Below are 20,314 nucleotides of genomic sequence, written 5' to 3' on the forward strand. Positions count from 1 at the left end.
CTGAGTCATGTTAAGGACTTTGTTTCTGTAGCTGGAGATGGTGATATCTGTCAGCCGGTCTGTCCTCCACTTTGGTCCTGACTCAAACGTGATTGTGATAAAATGTGGTTCAGACATTCATGCTCCTCTCAGGATGAACTGTAATGATCAAGTCAGGTCAGTGGCTGCAGATTTTAAGCAATTTCCTTAATCGATAAGTGGCTGTGTTAATTTAACAAATAGATTAATGAAACACCAAATGACTTGAATTAGCTTCCACTCTAGTTAAACAGAGCAACACCATCAGATCAGACTGAAGGTGCTGAACTTATCTAACAATTAAAACAAAGTCTGACCCGTTTCTCCTTCAGCAGTAAATGATGTAACATTACTGAATACACATGAAACAGGTGGCTCCAGTCTCTCCCCACAGCAGACTCTGGTTTTACTGGTTTTATGTAAGATAACTCGCATACCTCATCTACATGATACCGTCACTACAGCTGCTGGAAACACCTGCTGTGATGGGACAGGTACTGCACAAATACTGTCACACCAACTTCATCAGTCCAGGAAATGAGGTTTACTGCTGCTGGTAAAATACATTTCTACTCAGAGCTGCAGGGAGTCACTTATACAGGTTCATCACTTTAGTGCTGATGATGTTTGAAGCTGCTTGTCCTGACAGTTACACCATATGTCCTCATCTTCTGCAGTGTCAGCTAATATATTTTTCATCAATTAAATTGATTTAATTTTTTAATAGTTTACTCATCTTGCGACCCATCAGTTTCACAATATTCGTGTAACAATTTAATTCCTTTTCATCTAGTTTATCTATGCAACTTTAAAACAAACTGATGACTCCCAACCCCCCCAGCTCCATTTAGGAATATTTCAATTCTTAGTATTTTCTTTTAATATTTTCTATCCTGGTGTATTTAAACCCTTTGGTGTTATGTGTAGTACTTGTATGTGTCCACACCAGATTCTAGGAGAAACCTCATCCTTTCTATGTCCTGTGTATATACTAGAAGTGACAAACAAACTGATTTTAACTTTGTCATTAGGTAAATAGGCTCTTGTAAGTGCGACTAAAATGCAGCTGTGTTCTGGTGTGTATGTTCAGCACATTAACAGGAAATGTGTGTGTGTGTGTGTGTGTGCGTGTGCAGTGCAGCTCTCCTCTGCCTGGACTGAGGAGCAGGGAAATGTGCTGCAGAGGCATCGGGAAGGGCTGGGGAATCACCGACTGTGTCCTCTGTCCTGATAGTACAGGTACAAACACACACCACAGAACAGAAGCTACTGTTTAGTGTTAGGCTGGGAACACACTGGATGCGTTGTGTGAGTGTGGCGGCTGATGTCTCTGAGTTGTTGCGGAGAATCACGCGTGTTCACACCTGCTGCATCTCTGCTGCTGCAGCTCTGTCTCTATATATAGAGTTTACAGGTTACTGGAATGTTGAATTTCTTGTCATTCTAAATTAATTTGTAATTTATTTATGACAGAAAACATCAGTAATGTGTCACTGTCTCCACATTCAGTTGCTAAAATGGTTAAAAAATACATGTATATTTTTTCATGTCTCATGTATCATATTCAGATTCAGACCAGACAGAGACAACAATAGTGGAAGGAGTCCGTTTTATGTCATGTTGCTGCTATGATGTCACTATGACATCAACAGGTCTTTTCTCTGTCTGTCTCTGCTGGGAAGACATGTGCGGCACACGTGAAAAATAGGAGAGAGGCCGAATCTCTAGATCATTCCACATGTGAGAGACATGCGTCTCATGCAGGCAGTGGTTCATTCCAATCTGTTAACGTGTTTTGAAATGAAAATTAACAGCCGCCATGCTCACATCCTGTGTGTTCCTGGTCTTATACATGATTGACATTTTTGAAATGGAATATGACTTTGTCCAGATCAGGTAAGACAGGTAAAACCCCTCCTCAAGTCAATGGGTGGGTCTTCTACAAAAAGTGGATGGCACATGTAAAACTGACCTGTATGAGTCTGACAGAAGTCTGACAGAGGTAACGCTCTATTCTCTGAATTCAAAACATCTTGCTCCGTTCTTTTCATGTGCACAGACTGTGCAGAAACATAGCCTTCACTCAGTCACTGATTGTGTAGCACAGGATGAGCTGGGTTTGGCTGACGGACGCGGACAGGTAGCTCAGAGAGATATGACCTGAACTAGATTCTGTCTCAGAGGCAGTAGCATCAGGGACATGGTTTAGAACAGAGCTATTCAACTGTGTTGTTCAGGGGGTCACATTTCCTGAAAGCTAAGGGCCCGGGGGCCAGACATTTCCCTGAGCTATTCTCATTATGTATGTATACTTGACAACACAAGACGGCATCACATTTTCAAAACTGTTAATTTGCCACATTGCAAAAGTAGCCTAATCATTGACTAAAAACGAAGATAAATAGGCCTGCTCTAAGTAATCAGGCAAAGTGGTTAATTAGATTTTCTGTGCAACACAAGCTCCAATATTAGTAGTAACCACATAGTTTTCTACAACACACCATGTCAGCTGTCTGGTATATCTTTTGGTTAATTCTGACATCTCTTACAAAGCAAATAGCATTTTATAAGGCAAACAACAGAAGAGAGCAAAGAGAATTAAAAAGTTCAAGATGAACTGAACCTGCCTGAGCATTTGATGCCACAGAACCAGTGATGGATGTTGTTAGATATTGTATTGTTAAACAAACTTTAACAGCATTGTTTCAAACAAATCACTATTATACACTGATTTTGTAATGATGGAAATGTAAAACAAATGTGATACACAATGATTTACTACAGGACTGTTTCTGTGACTGTATTTTTACTGTGCAGCCTGCGGCCCCCACATCACTGACCCCCCCACCTGCTCTGAGTGACCTGAACCTGAAACTGAATTTCTGAACAGTTCAGATGATGCTCCATTTCACACTGAATTTAGGAACACACCCAGAACAATCAACTGGTTAATGTTTACTTTTCATCATTAACCCACATTCATATAATTCAGTGAACTCTGTGTGTGGGCTCCAGACTGCAGCGTAAAAACGCAACGACGGATGCAACGACGGATGAAGTACGGGCTGATGGTCGAAAACAGTGCATTTCTCCGTCTGTATGTGACAGACTTTCACTGGATGTGACCTACACTGAACATTTAGGTCTCTCTGCCATTGAGCAGCATCTGTGTGTGTGTGTGTGTGTGTGTGCTACATAGTGCTTCAGCATGAAACAGAGCTGCCCCTGCCCCTTATACATACAGGCTCAGAGAGAGACGTCGGACCTTATCTCTACTACACGACGGCCGTTTAATACCGGGTTTCAGTACCATCCCTGTACTGTAGTTGAAAGTTTGGAACAGTCACTGCAGTTACTTCCTGGGACTGGTGAAACTGTTTACCAAGGGGGCTGCTGCATTATTAGAGCCTCTCTGTGGTTTAGAGGATTTATTGTAGAAAAAATGTATTTGTAATCAAACATTGATCGGCGGGCCGTCAGACTTGATTGACGGGCTGGAGTTGGCCCATGGGCCACCAGTTGAATAGGCCTGGTTTAAAAGGTGAGCTGGTCTCAGCACAGCCTGAGCAGGCCTGAGGAGAGGGGCCCTCCATCTGCAGCCTGGCTCTCAGTTTGGTGTAGGGGGAGAACTGGCTGGTTTTGTTTTCTTTGTGTCACAGTCTGATCTCTGATCAGTGACTCACTTGTTCTCACTTGAGAGGAAATCTGAAAGGATGGAGATATTAATATTTTATACTTTTTGTTTCATTATGGTGCTCCCGAGTTTAGCAGTAATTCAACAGAATACAGTTAGCTATCGTCTGCATTTGAATATACCCAAACAAATGTTGCATAAAATAGTAATGTCAGTTGTATCAGAGGCAGAGTCACAGTCACAGTGAGCCAGACAGCAGCTGCTACATAAGAGATACACACTCTGAACAGCCACCCATCTTAGCTTTCCTGCTAGCGGTTAATGTACAAACATGAACACACGTATTGTCCTGCAGCTCAGCTCGTGAAACAAGCGACCAAACAAACATCCACTGGAGAAAAGTGAGCGCTGAATGTCTGTTTACAGGCTGGATCACTTATCAGCTGCAGAACATTTAACAGCCTGTAAACATAGCTGCCAGTAAATCATTCAGACGGATGGCACAGGTCCATCCATGCATTCTGGTTTTCCAGGCCTTTAAACCTGGTCACTCTCAGCTTCACTTAGTAACATGGGGCCAGATAAGTGACAAGGCGGAGGAACGACCCAGGAAAACTTACCCCAACTGCAACAACAAAACCATGTTGTAAAGGAAATGTTCTTCAGGCAGGAGAGGAGATTTATTAAAAGCCTTTATTTTTGATTGATTTAGCCTATGTCCGACTATATCAAGGCTTTTGATACATCCCCTTTGTGCTTTGCCTCAGAGCCTGAAGAATGTCTTGCTCACTGTGGTCAGATCTTCCTCTTCTAAAGCACCTTAAATCTTCCTGGATCCACTGCAGGTGTCACACAGTCAGCATCAGGCCTCCTCTTCTCTCTTTCAGTTAGAGCTGAAACAATAAGTCAATGAATTAATTAGTTGATCAAGAGAAAAACAATTAGCAACTATTTCAATAACTGATCATTTTAGTCATTCTTCAAGCAGAAAACACTTCTGGTTCTACTGCTCGTCTTTGTCTAAAAGTGATAAAAAAACAGTCTCTTTAAGTTTTGAACTGTTGCTGAAACAAAACAAGACATGTGATGATGTTGGGCCTCAGGAAGGTATAACTGACTTTCGTTTAACGTCTTACAGACCAAATGATTCAGTGCTGCGGCCTTGTTCTCTCTAGGTGTTAAGGTTATGCCTCAGAACTGGCCACAGAACTGGTTCTGTGTGATCTGCATCAAGCTCCTTTATGATTTAATGTTTATTCATGAAGGGACTTTTGCTGAACGATAAATCATATTTTCATCATCATCTTGATGTGAACATGCGCAATAAACATTGCAAAAGACTGAAATGCAATGAATTAGGGAAAATGGAAATTTTACTTTTATTTACACATGCCATCCATTCACACAGGGCTTTATTTAGTTTAGACATTTTACATTTGTTTCCAGAGAGATATTGAGTTTATATACAGTGACTGCTGCTGTGAACATTGTTGTTGCTGCTCTAGAAACTAATAATTTTGTTTATTCTGTTCCTTTTGTATTGTTTTTTTATTTTATTAATTAAGAGCCAGATAAGCTGTACCGTATTGATGAGATAAGATAAATATAACATTATATGGCTTCAACCAATGAGATAACCTCCACTGTCAGTTTGGTGGTGACTGTGAGGTTAGCTAGCACCATGGTAAAGGAAGACAGAGGATATGCACACTTCAATATTTGTTTATTACTCCTCTGCCCTGGCAACAGCCAGAACAACAAAGCAATTGTTTTCTGCTTGTCCTGCGTCCGTCCCATTCTCATGGACACAACATCTCAGTAACACCTTGATGGAACTTCTGCAGATTTGGTACAAACATTCACTTGGACTCAAGGATGAAACTGATTTGACTTTAATGGTCAAAGGTCAAGGTCAGTGTGACTTCACAAAACACTTTTTAGCCATTACTAAAAACTTCACAGCAGTTATAACAAAATTTCACACAAATGGTTCTGTCACAGGGTGTGGTAGGACCCAGTTGCAGCACAATCAAACAGATGAGTAGTTGGAAATGACCTTTATTGATGCTTTCAACAGGATGAATGTAGCACTGGTGAGTCACCAAAGGTTGCAGGTAAGTATGGATTTGGCTCAGGTAATAACAGTTTTCAGTTCATGGGTTAAGCAGAGTTCGTGGGGAGACGTGGGTGAACTCAGAGTTCGTGGATAGGACGAAGGCACCGTTGGGGAGCAAGCAGCACTTGTGGTCAATGAGGAAGCGGAGTCGGTGACAGGCAGGCAGCAGAGCAGACAAACCCAGAGGGAGCAGGCAGAAGAGTTGTCGTGGTCAGGCGGATGACTGAAGAACCAGCAGAACAGGAAATACCAAAGGCACTTACACGGAGGAGATGTTTAACTCGGCAGGAGGCTCTGATGGCGGCAGGTGGAATGGCGATCTCACTCGTGTGAGCCGAAGCAGTCAAGCGCCACACAGCCACAGGCAGACGAGAACCAGGAAGAGCACAGGCAAAACTCGTAGCCAGGGACAGAAGGCTGTTGGGTTTACCGGGGCAGAGACAAGGAGAGGTGGTCAGAGGCAAGCCAATTCAAAATCAGTCCGAGAGAGTGCTGGAAAGTCATGCATGTCAGCAAAGACAATCTGACAGTGAGTGGACCAAGGCTGCTTAAATACCGGCTTGATTGGAGATGGAGTGCAGCTGGGAGCAACAGGTGGGGATGGTGAGGCTGATGAGGATGTGTGGCGGAGTGGAGAGTGAGACGGCGGCGGGGTGAGGGGAAATTTCCCAGTGCAGCAGGAAAGAAGGCAGGCTGTGACAGGTTCATATTCTAAATGACTCTGGATAAATAGGGATGTAACCTGAAACTAGTCTGAGTGGAGGAGGCATACAACCAGGAGGAGGTGTTTCTAGTTTATGGCAAGTCATATTGTCATCGCAATATTGAACAATGTTATCACACAGATTTTCCTCATATTGTGCGGGCCTAGCAGGGTTAGGGTTAGATACAGTGGTATACAATAAGTATACTGTATGAACCAACACCCATCTGAGCCAAGACACATACACAACAGCAAGACACACAAACAATGATCCAATGACTGATGCTGCTGTTGCAAATGATCCTTGTCATGTTAAGTTCTGTGGGTAAAGACTCCCACATGTTGATCCTGAACAGAAAAAGCCCAAATGAGGATTTACTAAAGGCCCTTACTGTTCCCAGTGGGTGGACTTTGTGTTATTGAGCCAGAAACCTTGAGAGGAACCAGCAGTTCACTGTTACTGATGAGTTTCATTTCATTTATTGAGAGAATCAAAAGTGATTAAATTTTTTAAGAGCATGACAGTGGTGAGATCTTATCAGCTCCCAGACCACCACTTTATATATTTCATCATAAGAGGTTTGACTGTTGCCGATGCAAGAGGTTCCACGCGTCAGATCGATCAGCTGCTCAGACTCAAATAAAGTTTGTTCAAAGAGTTTCAGTTTTGTTTTCCTTAACAGCATCAAAGTCCTGACACTGGTTTCCAAAAATACCTCTGTGATACTGATGTACTGCCAACCTTAAACACACACACACACACACACACACACACACACACACACACACACACACACACACACACACACACACACACACACACAGAGAGAAGTCATTTTCCCTCTCTCTTTCTCTCTGTGAAACTCTGATACTTTATGACTGAAATATTTTGGAGATATTCCACCAGAAGCTGCTTATATAACTATCTGACATTATCACACACACTACCACACACAACACACACACACACACCACACACACACACACACACACACACACACACACACACACACACACACACACACACACACACACACACACACACACACACACACACACACACACACACAACCACCAAGCAGTCGATAATGATGCTTCCATGTTTGTGTAGAGAGCTGACTAACAGTAAAGGAATGTAGGTCTGTGGGACTGTAGGCCTTTAATTCACACACACACACACACACACACACACACACACACACATACACACTGAACATCTGCACGTGTGTGTACAGACACATGGGAAGTTGTGTTAGCACACTTGCTGGAATCCAACTTCACATCAGTCTCTCAAATCAGAAAGAATTACGCAATACAGCTTTAAAAGCCACAGAGAGAGGACACACACACACATACACACACACTCTCTTTCTGCTGTGTACTGCCAGCTGGATGATGTCTACTATTAGTGTTTAAATGTCTCAGAAATAAACAGAGGGAGAGCCAGGTTTATTAAACCTGTTCTAAGAAGTCAGAGTTGTTTTTGTCATTTTAAAGGAGAAACATGAAATAGAAGTCTGATGATTCTATTCAATAAATCTCATGAGCTGATCCAAACCAAGACTTAATGTCTCATACTAACAGGTTACTGTGTGTAACAGCAGCCTGATGTTACTGATGTTTTCCAAACACTATTAAAAACATCAGTGAGCCACAGTGTTGCACTATTACTCTGACATGTTCCTTCATTACCGACTGCTGCATGCTCTTCTGGTGGACCTCTCCTCACACTGTGAAACCCTTACAGATGATCCAGAATCCAGCAGCCTGTCTTTGCTACTCATTGACCTCCACCCACTACCCATGACCTCCTGAATCAGATTCAGTCTCTAATGCTGCCTTCAGAGAGATGTCTGGGTCTGCTCCATCTACTTGACCTCAATCATTCAGCCTTAGCTGATATTAATGACTTTATATGATAAACATCATACTGAGTAATTATTAATTAGTTTTTGAGTCATAAAAGGCTTTTTTTCTGAAATGAAGTGAAAATATCAATTTGATTATTTCAAACTGTTGACAATAGAAATGATTCTGTTTCTTTTAAGCATTAAGGGATGAGAGCTCTGATTGTTCCTGTCACAGAAATAGTGAAAATACTGTAAATATCCCATTTGATGGTAACAATGCTACGGTCTACTGAACCTCTGGTTTCCCTGCTGCTCGGGAACTGCAGGGAAGAGGAGGAGCACTTCCAATACACTGAGCCTCGCCTCCATTATAGCAAATAAACTACTTTGATGTGAGGAATAACTAAACATAAGACACACGATGCAGAGAGAGCAGGAGAGAGGGAGGGAGAGAGAGAAGTCATCGGTAACAAGGCTTCGTACTAACGACTATGACCAACTCCACATATCAAACAGAGGGAGTTAAACATAAAGACCTGCCCGTAATAAAAGTCTGTTACGTTCTGGAATTGGAGTAAATAAAGACTACACTATTGTAGATCCAGACGGAGGCTGTGCTCTGTGTCAGAGACTAAATAAGAAAGATACTCTGTCTCTCGCCCCACCTGGTTGAGCATGTGACATTTGGGTTTTTAGTTCTTGCTACGGCGTCTTGGTTCAAGTCTGGCCTGTGGCCCTTTGCTGTGTTGGGACTCATTCAAGAGACAAGATGTTTCTTTGCTCCACAGACAAAGGAACTCACCTCCCCACATTTCCTCACTGTTCACAACTGGGGATTACCCTCCCCCAGGGACCTCACTTACCAGCCAGTGTTGGTCAGTGTGTGACATGTGACTCCCCAGGGTGTCACCAATCAAAACCAGATCTTCTTTCTTCCCCTCTCTTCTCTTCTCGACTTGCCCTCAGAGCAGCTCCTGCTCTTCCCTCTCTGCTCTTCAAAGGGCAACAAGGCCCCAGCCCAGGTCAGCCCTGCTACCTGAGAAACCAGCTCTCTTGCCAGCCTGCTCACAGCAGCCTGCAAACACTCCTCTCCTCAACAACAGCCCCCTGCTTCGGAATAACTGAGAGTAAACCAAGTTTTCTTCAGAATCAGCAGATACAACACAAGGTCAGCCAGCTGATTTAATATTAAGTTCATAATTTGGCCAAAACCGCGTCCAGGTGTACTTACAAACAAGTGCACTGTGGTGAGAATTGGTTTACCAAATTAAGCTGAAGCAAAAGTAAACGTCCTCCAGTTATTAATAGCTAACACCTAAGCATTAGTATCACAATAAGAGCTTGCTGTTGCTGCTAATTATTCCAGTTTAGCTTATTTGTAGGAAGTGTAAGAACCTCAGTTCAGCATTTGAATATCACATCTATCTAGTCAAACTGCCAGAATTGGCTGTTAATTCAAGTGCTCATCCCTTTAACTTAGACACAGCGTGTCACCAGCCCTGTGTAATACAGAGAGCTTGTACCTGGCTGTTACTGCCAAGCATTTCAGCCTGAGTAAGAAATAGAGCCTGAGATAGAGCCACAGCGTGCTACCAGCCCTGTGAAACCCAAGTTCTGCACCTAGTTGCTACTGGCTTGCATTACAGCCTGAGTTAACTTGAAGATATAATCCTCTGACTGTTACTGCCTTTGCATCTCGGTCACTGCTTTTGAAACATTTGTCAAGCAGACAGTAAACCTGCACTTGCTTTTACTGTCCCTACTCTTTTATGCCCACTAGTGTAGCTACCCCTCCTCCACAGGAAGCTACCCCCCAGAGTGTAGGCCACTGCATTGTTTAGTTAGACTAGTGTACTGCCAAACTAAACTACAAGGTGTCTGCCAGCGCAACACCACAGCCAACTACATTACCTTCTTTTTTTTGCTAAACAACTTTTTAACGTCCCTCTTTCCCAGACACAACAATGGAGAACCCCTCTGTAAAGTAGTTTATTTCTTCCTTAGCACAGAGCCTGAAGCCTGGCTACCTGGAATTTATCAGCAAGTTAAATTCCAGTGCAGTAAAGAAATAGACTTGCTACTCAGTGACAGGTGATGCTCAGACTCATCCAAAGGCCCATATTTAAGATGTTTGCTGTAGAACTTCCGCAGGCAAACCAGCATTGCCCTTCAGAGCCAAGCAGCCCTAGAGGAGGAGGTAAAATCACTTTACCTTGTAGAGTCACTGATCATAGTCACTGTCACCTGTGCTCACCCCTCCAAGAGGAGGACCAAGACTTTTCAGGACTGTTCAGCCTCCTCACTGCACCTCCACGAGAGTGATGACAGCTGCTCAGCTCCTTCCTCTAGTCCAGCTAGCTTAGTCTTGCCTTCCACAGAAGGGACCTCACAGTGCCCTGGCCTCGAAGTGCTTGAGTTCATAGCAAAGGACCTTGAACATTTTGATCCAGACAACTCTGATCAACACATTGAAAACTACTTTAAGGAGTTAGATCACAACTTAATTGATTTGCTCCATGCAACCAAAAGGGAGAAAACTAAACTTGTGTGGAAGACCAGCTCAAAAGCAGTCCACAAGTCTATGCAATCACTGCCTCCCAGATGACTACAAAGAGCTCCGTCAAGCACTGACAGAGGAATTCTCTTCTGCTGCTGATGAGATAGAATCTGTGGTTGCAGCATCTCCAATCAAACACTCACGCCGTGAACATCATCACGTAAAATGCATATTTTGAGGGTAGGTAGGCTTAGAGGAAAACTCCACTTTCAAGTCCTTGTTCCTGCAGAACCTCCATCCCTGTGTACGCACTCACGCTGCACTGATGATGCATCAAGGGAAGCCCACCATGCAGGAAATAAAGAAGATGACAAAAATGGCTTGGGAAACCATGGTCACTTCCAAAGCAAAAAAAAACAACTGAGCCTGCCAGCTCAAACACCTTAGCGTCACACAGACCTGTCACCTCAAAAGATCGCCCTCAGAACAGCTCGAAAGGGGGTGATATAACGGGTAAGGATGGAGCCTTGGGGAACACCACAGGTCAGCATGAGGAGGCATCAGTGACATGACCAAAAACATTGTGTTTGCTGAGCAGGATTTGAACCAGTCTGGGACAGTGTCCCTGATGCCGCTTTTCAAGGTGATCCAATAAAACAGAACGATAATCTGAGATCGACAGAATTGAAAATCAAACAGTCTCCTTCTTCAGCTGAAAGTCGTAGGTCATTAGAAACTTTTTTAAACCAACTTTAAATAAACAGGCTTCTCTGAAACAGTCATTTGCAGATAGGTCTAGTTATTGAAACCAGTAGGGTCAACAGGTTTTCTTAGAGGGGGGTTCACCCCTGAATGCTTAACACAGCCAGCTGAGAGAGAGCTGTTTACAGTGGATAACACTGTGGGAAATAAATATGTATGAATTCACATTCATACTCACATCCTGATCAGATGTCAGTTTATTAATCCGTTCTTTCTTTGCCCCCCTCCCTCTGTCTCTGTCTCATATTCCATCATTAATCATTAGCAGTTGAAAGCAACAGTAGCTGTCCTGTTGGTTTTGAGCAAGCCAATGGAACACAGTGTGTTGGTGAGTTTTCCGCAAACACACACACACACACACGTACGCACAGTACTATAGGTCAGAGGTCACAGACAGATGGTGACAATAGCTCAGGTGGAAGAGCAGGTTGTAATCGTACAGTTGGTGGTTTGTTGGACTGTCATACGTTAATGTGTACCTATTGGTACTTGTATTTTACTTTAATGGTTCTCCTTAATACAATTTATACTTGTACCTCACTACATTTCAGGGAGAAATATTCTACATTTTACAGATTCAGGTCAGACTGGCGTCACCTCTGAACTTCTCACATGGTTCCATTAAATCGTTTGAGGCCAAACTTGGTAAAATTACCAAACCAGTGGACTAAACTAAGTGTACATGACGTAGTTAAAGCATCTACAACAGCAAAATGACTCAGGATCAATCATATGATGATTTCATTCAGAATCATAACTCACTGTGAGCAGACAGTTTAAAGTGGAGGGCATACTTTTACTTTTAATTCTGCAAGTAAATTTTGCTGAGAATACTGCAGTACTTTTACTTAAGCAGGATTTCGATTACAGGACTTTAATTCCAATGTAATTCCAAGGTATGTTTGGTATACTGGTACTTCTACTGAGTACTTCTTCCACCGCTGCTGACAGAACAGATATTCCAAATGTCTACACAGGATGCATTACTAACTGTGGCCCTCTGAAAAACACATGTGATCTACAGTCCGACACTGAAACCTCCTGCTTTCATTATGAGTAGACACTCTTACAACCAGGTCTCTGTGGGTGAGATGCAACATGAAACCAGAGTGAACTGGCAACTGAAGTTATTCATTGCCAGAGCAGAATAATTTTGACAGAACATGATTTGAATATACATGAAAATGTAATGAAAACAAGTTCTCAATTATCTTCCTCTATCAAACCAAAGAAAAACAGGACTAATAAAATATCAACACAATCTGTTCAGTCTCAGTCATCAGGTTTCAGAGTGTGAGGAGCTGCAACCTGACAAACAGGTTAAAAAAGTTGTTACTGTTCATAGGTGGATTTTATATATTATATTACTATATATCAATAGCGTATATATAATATATAGTATATTATGATTATTATTATTATTATTATTATTATTATTATTATTAATAATAATTTTTTTCATCCAGGTGGTTAGAGGAGTGTTGTGTGGCTGATCTAAACTCTACTGCTAATGATAAACAACAATAATCAATCATTTCTTTATTAACCTTCTCTGTATTTCAGAGTGTTGGTCATCAGCACGTCATTTACCATCATATTTGTTGTTTTACTGACTGAATACTACATAATCTGTGTCCTGGTTTCTATCAGAGTGCCCACTTTGCTTATTCACGTCTGAAACTAGGATATGATTGATTCTCCAGAAACCTGATTGTGTATTTAAACAAACTCAGTGTTACCAACTCAACAGAGACCATAGCTGCTTCATCTTTGAGCTCATGTTGTTGTGAGTGTGTGTGTGTGATAGCAGTTTGTATGTCCACATGCATGTCTGTGTGTGTTATTGTGTATGAATGAATGAGTTCTTATCTGTCATACCTTTTAAATTACAAGACACACAGTAATATGACTGAAAAGTGTCAGTGTTTAAAACACCTTCAATAACAAATCACAGACCTGACAGAGCTGATCCTCCTCTTCAGCACCAACATCACACTAAGAGGATAAACTGGGCACACACATCTATTTTCTTCAAGAAGATTAAATTTCACATCATTTTCAGAAATTAAACTCACTTCAGAATCAACTTGATATTAAGTTTTGTCTTATTACAAATCTCATTAATCTCACTTATTCTGTCCAAATGTTCCTTACACCCACATTTTAAAATAAATCGTGTCCTCATGCAGAGTCTCTTACACAGTTGGCTATTGTTCATGCGTTGTGTGTAAATGTGTGTGTGTAGATGTGAATGAGTGCCTTCAGCCGGGGCTGTGTGAGAACGGGATCTGTGTGAACACCAGGGGGAGCTATAGCTGTGTGTGTAGGGCGGGGTTCATCCTTGATGCCTCACATGGAATCTGCATCTGTAAGTAACACACACACACACACACACACACACACACACACACACACACACGTATATGCTGCCGCCAGCTTGGGAATGAAATCAGGAATAACGCAGACTCCAGACCAGGACTTCCTGAATCCATCTCAGCTCACTTTCTAAAATCTGTTGGAAAAAAAAAGAATCCACAAACTGCTGCACAAGGTTTAGATCGAGATCTTCATCGCACACAAAGCAGAACAAACAAAACATCAGATTGTATACAGCCCTGTACTGTCCTGTTGTCCTGCTGCACATTGACTCTTGGATGAATCTGATGCCTCCCCTAGGTGATCAAAAAAACTGATCTGCTGACAAAAGGTACCCAAAATATTAATCTGTTGTTGTGTAGCAATATTTTCCCCCCAATATACCAACGAGTACATTTCCTGTGCAACAGCTCCTCCAACCTGAACAACCACACAGGTCGGTTTTTTTTCAACCCTTTGATACGACCCATAGTTGGGTCTCCTGAAATAACACCCCTACAATGGCAGGTGCACCAGACCTCGGTTGTCAGGGATACACTAAATGCGTGGACTGTACCAACAGCAGCATACCTACCTTTGTCACCATGGCTACTATAATAAGGGTCATGGCTTGGTTAAGTTTAGGAAAAGATCATGGTTTGGGTTAAAATAAGTACTTCCTCAACATTAGACAATCTTTGTTGTCATGGTTACAATATAAACAGCTAACGTCATGCTCCTGTGTCATATTCATCCATCCACCACAACCTCCTCCTGACATGGACTTTGTCTCTATTTATAGTATGTCACTGCAGGTGGACTGACCCTTTAATACTTAGAAAAGTCAAAGTCAGCAGAAGTCCACTCACCATCCCTCTGAATCCCTGCACGTCAATGAACGTCTTTGTAAGTGGGTTCTTTGTTCTGTTAGAGGTCAGTAGAACTCTTTGTTCTGCTGAACATCAGTGGAAGCTGGTGCTCAGATGGTTTTTATGAAGCCTGACTGGTGATCTGCTTATTCTGACTGGCATTCACTGAAAAGGAGGAGGAGGAGGAGGAGGAGGTGTGGGTCCGCTGCAGGATGCTGGTCTGCCTGGTAACCAAGGACAACGCTCTAATTAATCAAAGCTCAACGCTGGTTTATTAAGTCTGACTCATGTTTTGTCTGTGTTGCTTCCAAACTGTCTGGACTTGCTGTAGAGGGGTGTGTATTATATGTGTGTGTGTGTGTGTGTCTGTTTGGTCTCTGGTTGTCAGGTGTGTGTTTGTGTAAGTTTGCTTTTCTCCTAGACTCTACATTTATATATGACTTGTTTGTTTTGTCAGTTACGTTCTTATAAAATTCTGTTTGGTGGGATCTTTTTCCAGGGAGTGAAGGTGGACAGTTTTGTGCTGCACAGAAGAAAAAAAACAGTGTGTATAAATGACAGTTCGTAGTTTTACAGAGAGAAACAGTCTGTCACCTAACTCCCAATAAAACTGTCACAAATTTACACTTTCATTTAAACAAACAAGACAGATAATGAGCTACGATAGCTTCCTTACTCACAGCTCAATCAGTGACATGAGTTTACAAGTCAAAGGTCACTCCATGCGGAATATTTCCATTGATTGACTTCGGCCCTGAAGCAAATACAGTAGTTGTGGTGAATCTTTTTCAGCATTTTAGAACCTGGTGTGACCAGACCTGTAGTTATTGTAGGAAAACTAATTAAACATGTTGTTAGATGTGTTCATTAGACTGTTCCCTCTCTATGTTGTTTCAGATGTAATTTGTACAGCACTTGGTTTCCATGAAACAATACTGTACATTTGATATCAGGTATAAATTGAACAAATTAAAGTAGTATATAAATGGAATTTCTAGGAGACAGTTGCTCTGGCCGTCCTGACTGAACCTGTGGGTCTAACGCTGTCTCGGCTGCTTGGCTAAGTTTGTCGTCACTTGTGTTGTTTGTCGTCTCAGTGAGTATCTCTGTTTGTCTTTGTTATGTTGGCTTTCATTAAAGAGTACTTGAGTGCCTTATCTTCTAGCCTTGCTGCTGTGATGTACAAGTGTACTGCCGGATGTGTCAGTACACTATGACATCACTGCTGGGTGTGGTTACAGGAGAAGAGAGAGGACAGAGAAACGCTGCTGTTCACTCTGATGTTAAGTTCCTTACCGTTTAATGTGCTATGTGTGTTATTTTAGCCACTGCCATCATTATGTCAATGTTTTCATAGATTGGCTCAGAGTCAAAATATCCAAGCAACTAATTGCACAACAAACTACATGCCATATTTTAATGTGAGAATGTATGAATGAATGTAAATAACGTAAAAAAGCTGAAATTTTAAGCAATAAAACGGATCTTCTCTGTGAAACACAGGCAGGAGTTTTGCTGATATGACTTCTTTTGGTGTGTAGTGACCATTAGCTGATGTTGGCTAATTTTGTATAAAATGTAGGTAGAAACTGTTATGTGACTGATATAACAAGTATTCAACTATTTTCCTCCAGTGCTACTATGGGCAGATTATAACAAAGTGTTCCCCTGGGCACAGACATGAAAAAGGCCCCCACCCCTCCTACTGAGTCTCTTTGTGGTTCTTTTGAGTTTCTTTGCAGTGGTTATGTGTCTCTTTTGAGTTTTTTGTGTATGTGTATGGTCATCTTATGTTTCTTTGTAGTTTCTGTGTGTCTCTTTGTGGTCATCTTGTGTCTCTTTGTGGTTGTCTTGAGTCTTGCTGTCTTGTTGTTTTGAGTCTCTTTGTGGTGGTTTTGTGTCGCTTTGTGTTTTTTTTGTGTATATGTACAGTGGATATAAAAAGTCTACACACCCCTGTTCAAATGCCAGGTTTTCGTGATGTAAAAAAATGACAGCAAGACAAATAATTTCACAACTTTTTCCACCTTTAATGTGACCTATAACCTGTACAATGCAACTGAAAAACAAACTGAAACCTTTAAAGGGGAAAAATATAAAATAAAAAACTTAAAAGAACGTGGTTGCATAAATATGCACACCCTTAAACTAATACTTTGTTGCAGCACCTTTGGCTTTTATTACAGCACTCAGTCTTTTTGGGTAGGAGCCTATCAGCGTGGCACATCTTGATGTGGCAATATTTGCCCACTCTTCTTTGCAAAACTGCTCCAAATCTGACAGATTGCGAGGGCATCTCCTGTGCACAGCCCTCTTCAGATCACCCCACAGATGTTCGATGGGATTCAGGTCTGGACTCTGGCTGGGCCATTCCAAAGCCTCAATCTTATTCCAGTGAAGCCATTCTTTGGTTGATTTAGATGTGTGCTTTGGGTCATTGTCGTGCTGAAAGATGAAGTTCCTCTTCATCTTCAGCTTTCTAACAGAAGGCCGAAGGTTTTGTGCCAACACTGACTGGTATTTGGAACCTGTTATTAATTCCCTCCACCCTGACTAGGCCCCAGTTCCAGCTGAAGAAAATCAGCCCCAAATGATAGCTGCCACCATCATACTTCACTGTAGGTATGGTGTTTCTTTTGGTGAGTGGCAGTGTTGTTTTTGCACAAATATACCTTTTTGGAATTACGTCCAAAAGGTTCAACTCTGGTTTCATCAGACCATACACAATTTTCCCAAATGCGTTTGGAGATTTCAGATGTCTTTTTGCAAAATTAAGCCGGGCTTTGATGTTTTTCTCTTGTAAGATAAGGCTTCCGTCTTGCCACCCTAACCCCATAGCCCAGACATATGAAGAAGACGGGAGATTGTTGTCAACATGTACTACAAGCCAGTACTTGCCAGAAATTCCTGCAGCTCCTTCAGTGTTGCTGTCGGCCTCTTGGCGCCTCCCTGACCAGTTTTCTTCTCGTCTTATCATCAATTTTGGAAAGGATGTCCTGTTCTTGGTAATGTCACTGTTGTGCCATATTTTCTCCACTTGATGATGACGGTCTTCACTGTGTTCCATGGTATATTTAATTCCTTGGAAATTCTTTTGTAGCCTTCACCTGACTGATATCTTTGAATAATGAGATCCCTCTGATGCTTTGGAAGCTCTCTGCGGACCATGGCTTGTGCTGGAAGATGTGGCTACAAAAATGTCAGGAAAAGCCTACTAGAACAGTTGAACTTTATTTGGGGTTGATCAGAGGCACTTTATTTGGTGACAGGTGTGTGCTGACTCCAATTTAACATGAGTTTGAATGTAATTGGTTAAATCTGAACACAGCCACATCCCCAGTTATAAAAGGGTGTGCACACTTATGCAACCACATTATCTCAGTTGTTTGTTTTTACTTTACCTCCCTGAAAGATTTCTGTTTGTTTTTCAATTGCGTTGTACAGGTTATAAGTCACACTAAAGGTGGAAAATGTTGTGAAATTATTTATCTTGATGTAATTTTTTTTACATGACAAAAACCTGGCATTTGAACAGGGGTGTGTAGACTTTTTATATCCACTGTAGGTTCATCTTACATGTCTTTGTAGATTCTTTCTTTCTCTTTGTTGTTCTTTTGAGTCTCTGTAGTGGTTTTGTGTCTCTTCTTAGTTTCATGTGTATTTTTTTGAAGGTGAAGACTAGGGTGTCCCTAATATATTTGGTCCCTGGACTTGTGCCCAATCATTAATGGATCCATGACTGCCGCACTAGACATTTCAGCATTTTCCATGATCTTGTTATGGTCACTGCCGTTGCAGTTCAGGAAAATTTGCGTAGGCTCGCTAATTTGTATTTTTGTTGTTTGGCTCAAGAAGCTCTACCGTGCTGCCAGGGAGTTCAGAGTCAGAGAGACAAACACATTAAAATATGAACTAACATCAGTCAAATAGTTGAGAGCCTACCATCCTGTGATATCAATACGAGATGCTGCACATACCACCTTTACTCTCTGTTTTAATGAAGGGTTTTTGCCTCATGGACGAGATCTCTGTTGATGTTGCTGCATCATTTTTCCTGCAGTCAAACCTCTGGAAATGTCTGAGCTTGCTTGATCTGTGTTGAGTCTCTGTCGAGGCTGCTCTGTTTGGATGTCTCTGTTGATTTCAGCCTGAATAGATCCAAGAACAGCATGAACTGATTCTGCATGCCGCGCTCTGCCGATGCCTCAGCCCCAAGTCTGTTTGGCTTCCAGACAAGCTCCAGGGTTTCTTCTTATAACACGTTTCCTATCTTCTTCTGTGTGTCCTCCACAGCCCAGAGTGTGATATCAGAGGAGAAGGGTCAGTGTCACCGGGTCCTGGGCTCAGGTCAGGGTCCATCCTCCTGCTCCTTGCCCATCCTCAGGAACATCACCAAACAGATATGCTGCTGCAGCCGAGTCGGCAAAGCCTGGGGACCCGACTGCCAGAGGTGTCCTTACTTTGGTTCAGGTTGGTTAGCTCGCACTTGGCGATTAGGGAAGCTAACCCATTAACCTACTAGCCAACTGATAATTTAATGCCATGGGCAAGAGACTGCAGACCAGTTCTTATCTGTAGAACATTTCGCACCGCAGCAAAGCAGGATCATGGAAAATATATCAAATCATGAATCAGCTCAACTCAGATAAGATCAGTCCTGGAGCTGGTAGCATGGGAACTCAGACTACTTCTTTTTTCAAACATCATTTGGCTGAATCAAAGCTTTTGCCCTTATCACGGGTCAAACCGGAATAACAGTTTAAAAACCATTTTATATACATTTTCAAACTAAATACAAGGCATCCTGTAGGATAACTGCATCATTCAGTAATTGAGCCTTCATCATGTCACCTGTATTATTTCCTTTCTTTGCTTCACACTTTAGGCTTTATCTCTGGGTAAAATCCAAACAAATCAAACCAAAAGAACAAACCATAAATCCAATTCAAGTGTTATTTCTATCATATTGTATCAAAATTATTGAAAGTTCAGCTCTTCATTCAGTCCATCTGATAATAGTGTGTTTAATTTATTTATCCTGTTTCAATAGATCCAGATTGGCAACTTGTTAATTCAATGTTTTCACACCTTAAAAGTGCCGACTATAAATTGTGTGTTACTCTGTTCTTTTGGTTGGTCCACCACTTTGGTTCAGACTGAATAATCTCAGCAGCTATCAGAGAGTAATGAAATATGGTTCAGTTTAGGGCTGGGACGATTATCCGACGTAATCGACGTTGTTGATTATAAAAATTATTCAACGTGGAATTTTAGTGTCGACGCGTCGTGTAAAACCACACAGGGTAAATGTTCATAGAACAAAAGCGGAACTTTCTAATGGGACCGTTTATATCCATCTTCTTTGGTTTACCCGGATACAAGCGCAGCGCAAGGGCTGGGACAACGCGGTGACGTAATTGAAGTCATTGACTACGTGAATGATTTGCGTCTGTGTAATCTATCTGAACAACATGGCAAAAAAAAAAAAAAAATCTGAACAACATGGCGTC

General features: G+C 41.9%; 1 protein-coding gene across 1 annotated transcript in view; it reads left to right on the forward strand.

The window, feature by feature from the left end:
* The window catches only part of ltbp4 (latent transforming growth factor beta binding protein 4), a 71,364-nt gene that overhangs the window by 12,524 nt on the left and 38,526 nt on the right, over nucleotides 1–20,314 (forward strand). Inside the window, exons 5-8 of the mRNA XM_022738432.1 lie at nucleotides 1,155–1,257; nucleotides 11,846–11,908; nucleotides 13,826–13,948; nucleotides 19,098–19,274. Coding sequence (XP_022594153.1) covers nucleotides 1,155–1,257; nucleotides 11,846–11,908; nucleotides 13,826–13,948; nucleotides 19,098–19,274 — 466 coding nt within the window. The remainder of the gene's footprint in view (nucleotides 1–1,154; nucleotides 1,258–11,845; nucleotides 11,909–13,825; nucleotides 13,949–19,097; nucleotides 19,275–20,314) is intronic.

This window comes from Seriola dumerili, unplaced genomic scaffold (genome assembly GCF_002260705.1).
Source record: "Seriola dumerili isolate Sdu_G_001 unplaced genomic scaffold, Sdu_1.0 BDQW01000036.1, whole genome shotgun sequence".
In the NCBI taxonomy this organism is placed as follows: Eukaryota; Metazoa; Chordata; class Actinopteri; order Carangiformes; family Carangidae; genus Seriola; species Seriola dumerili.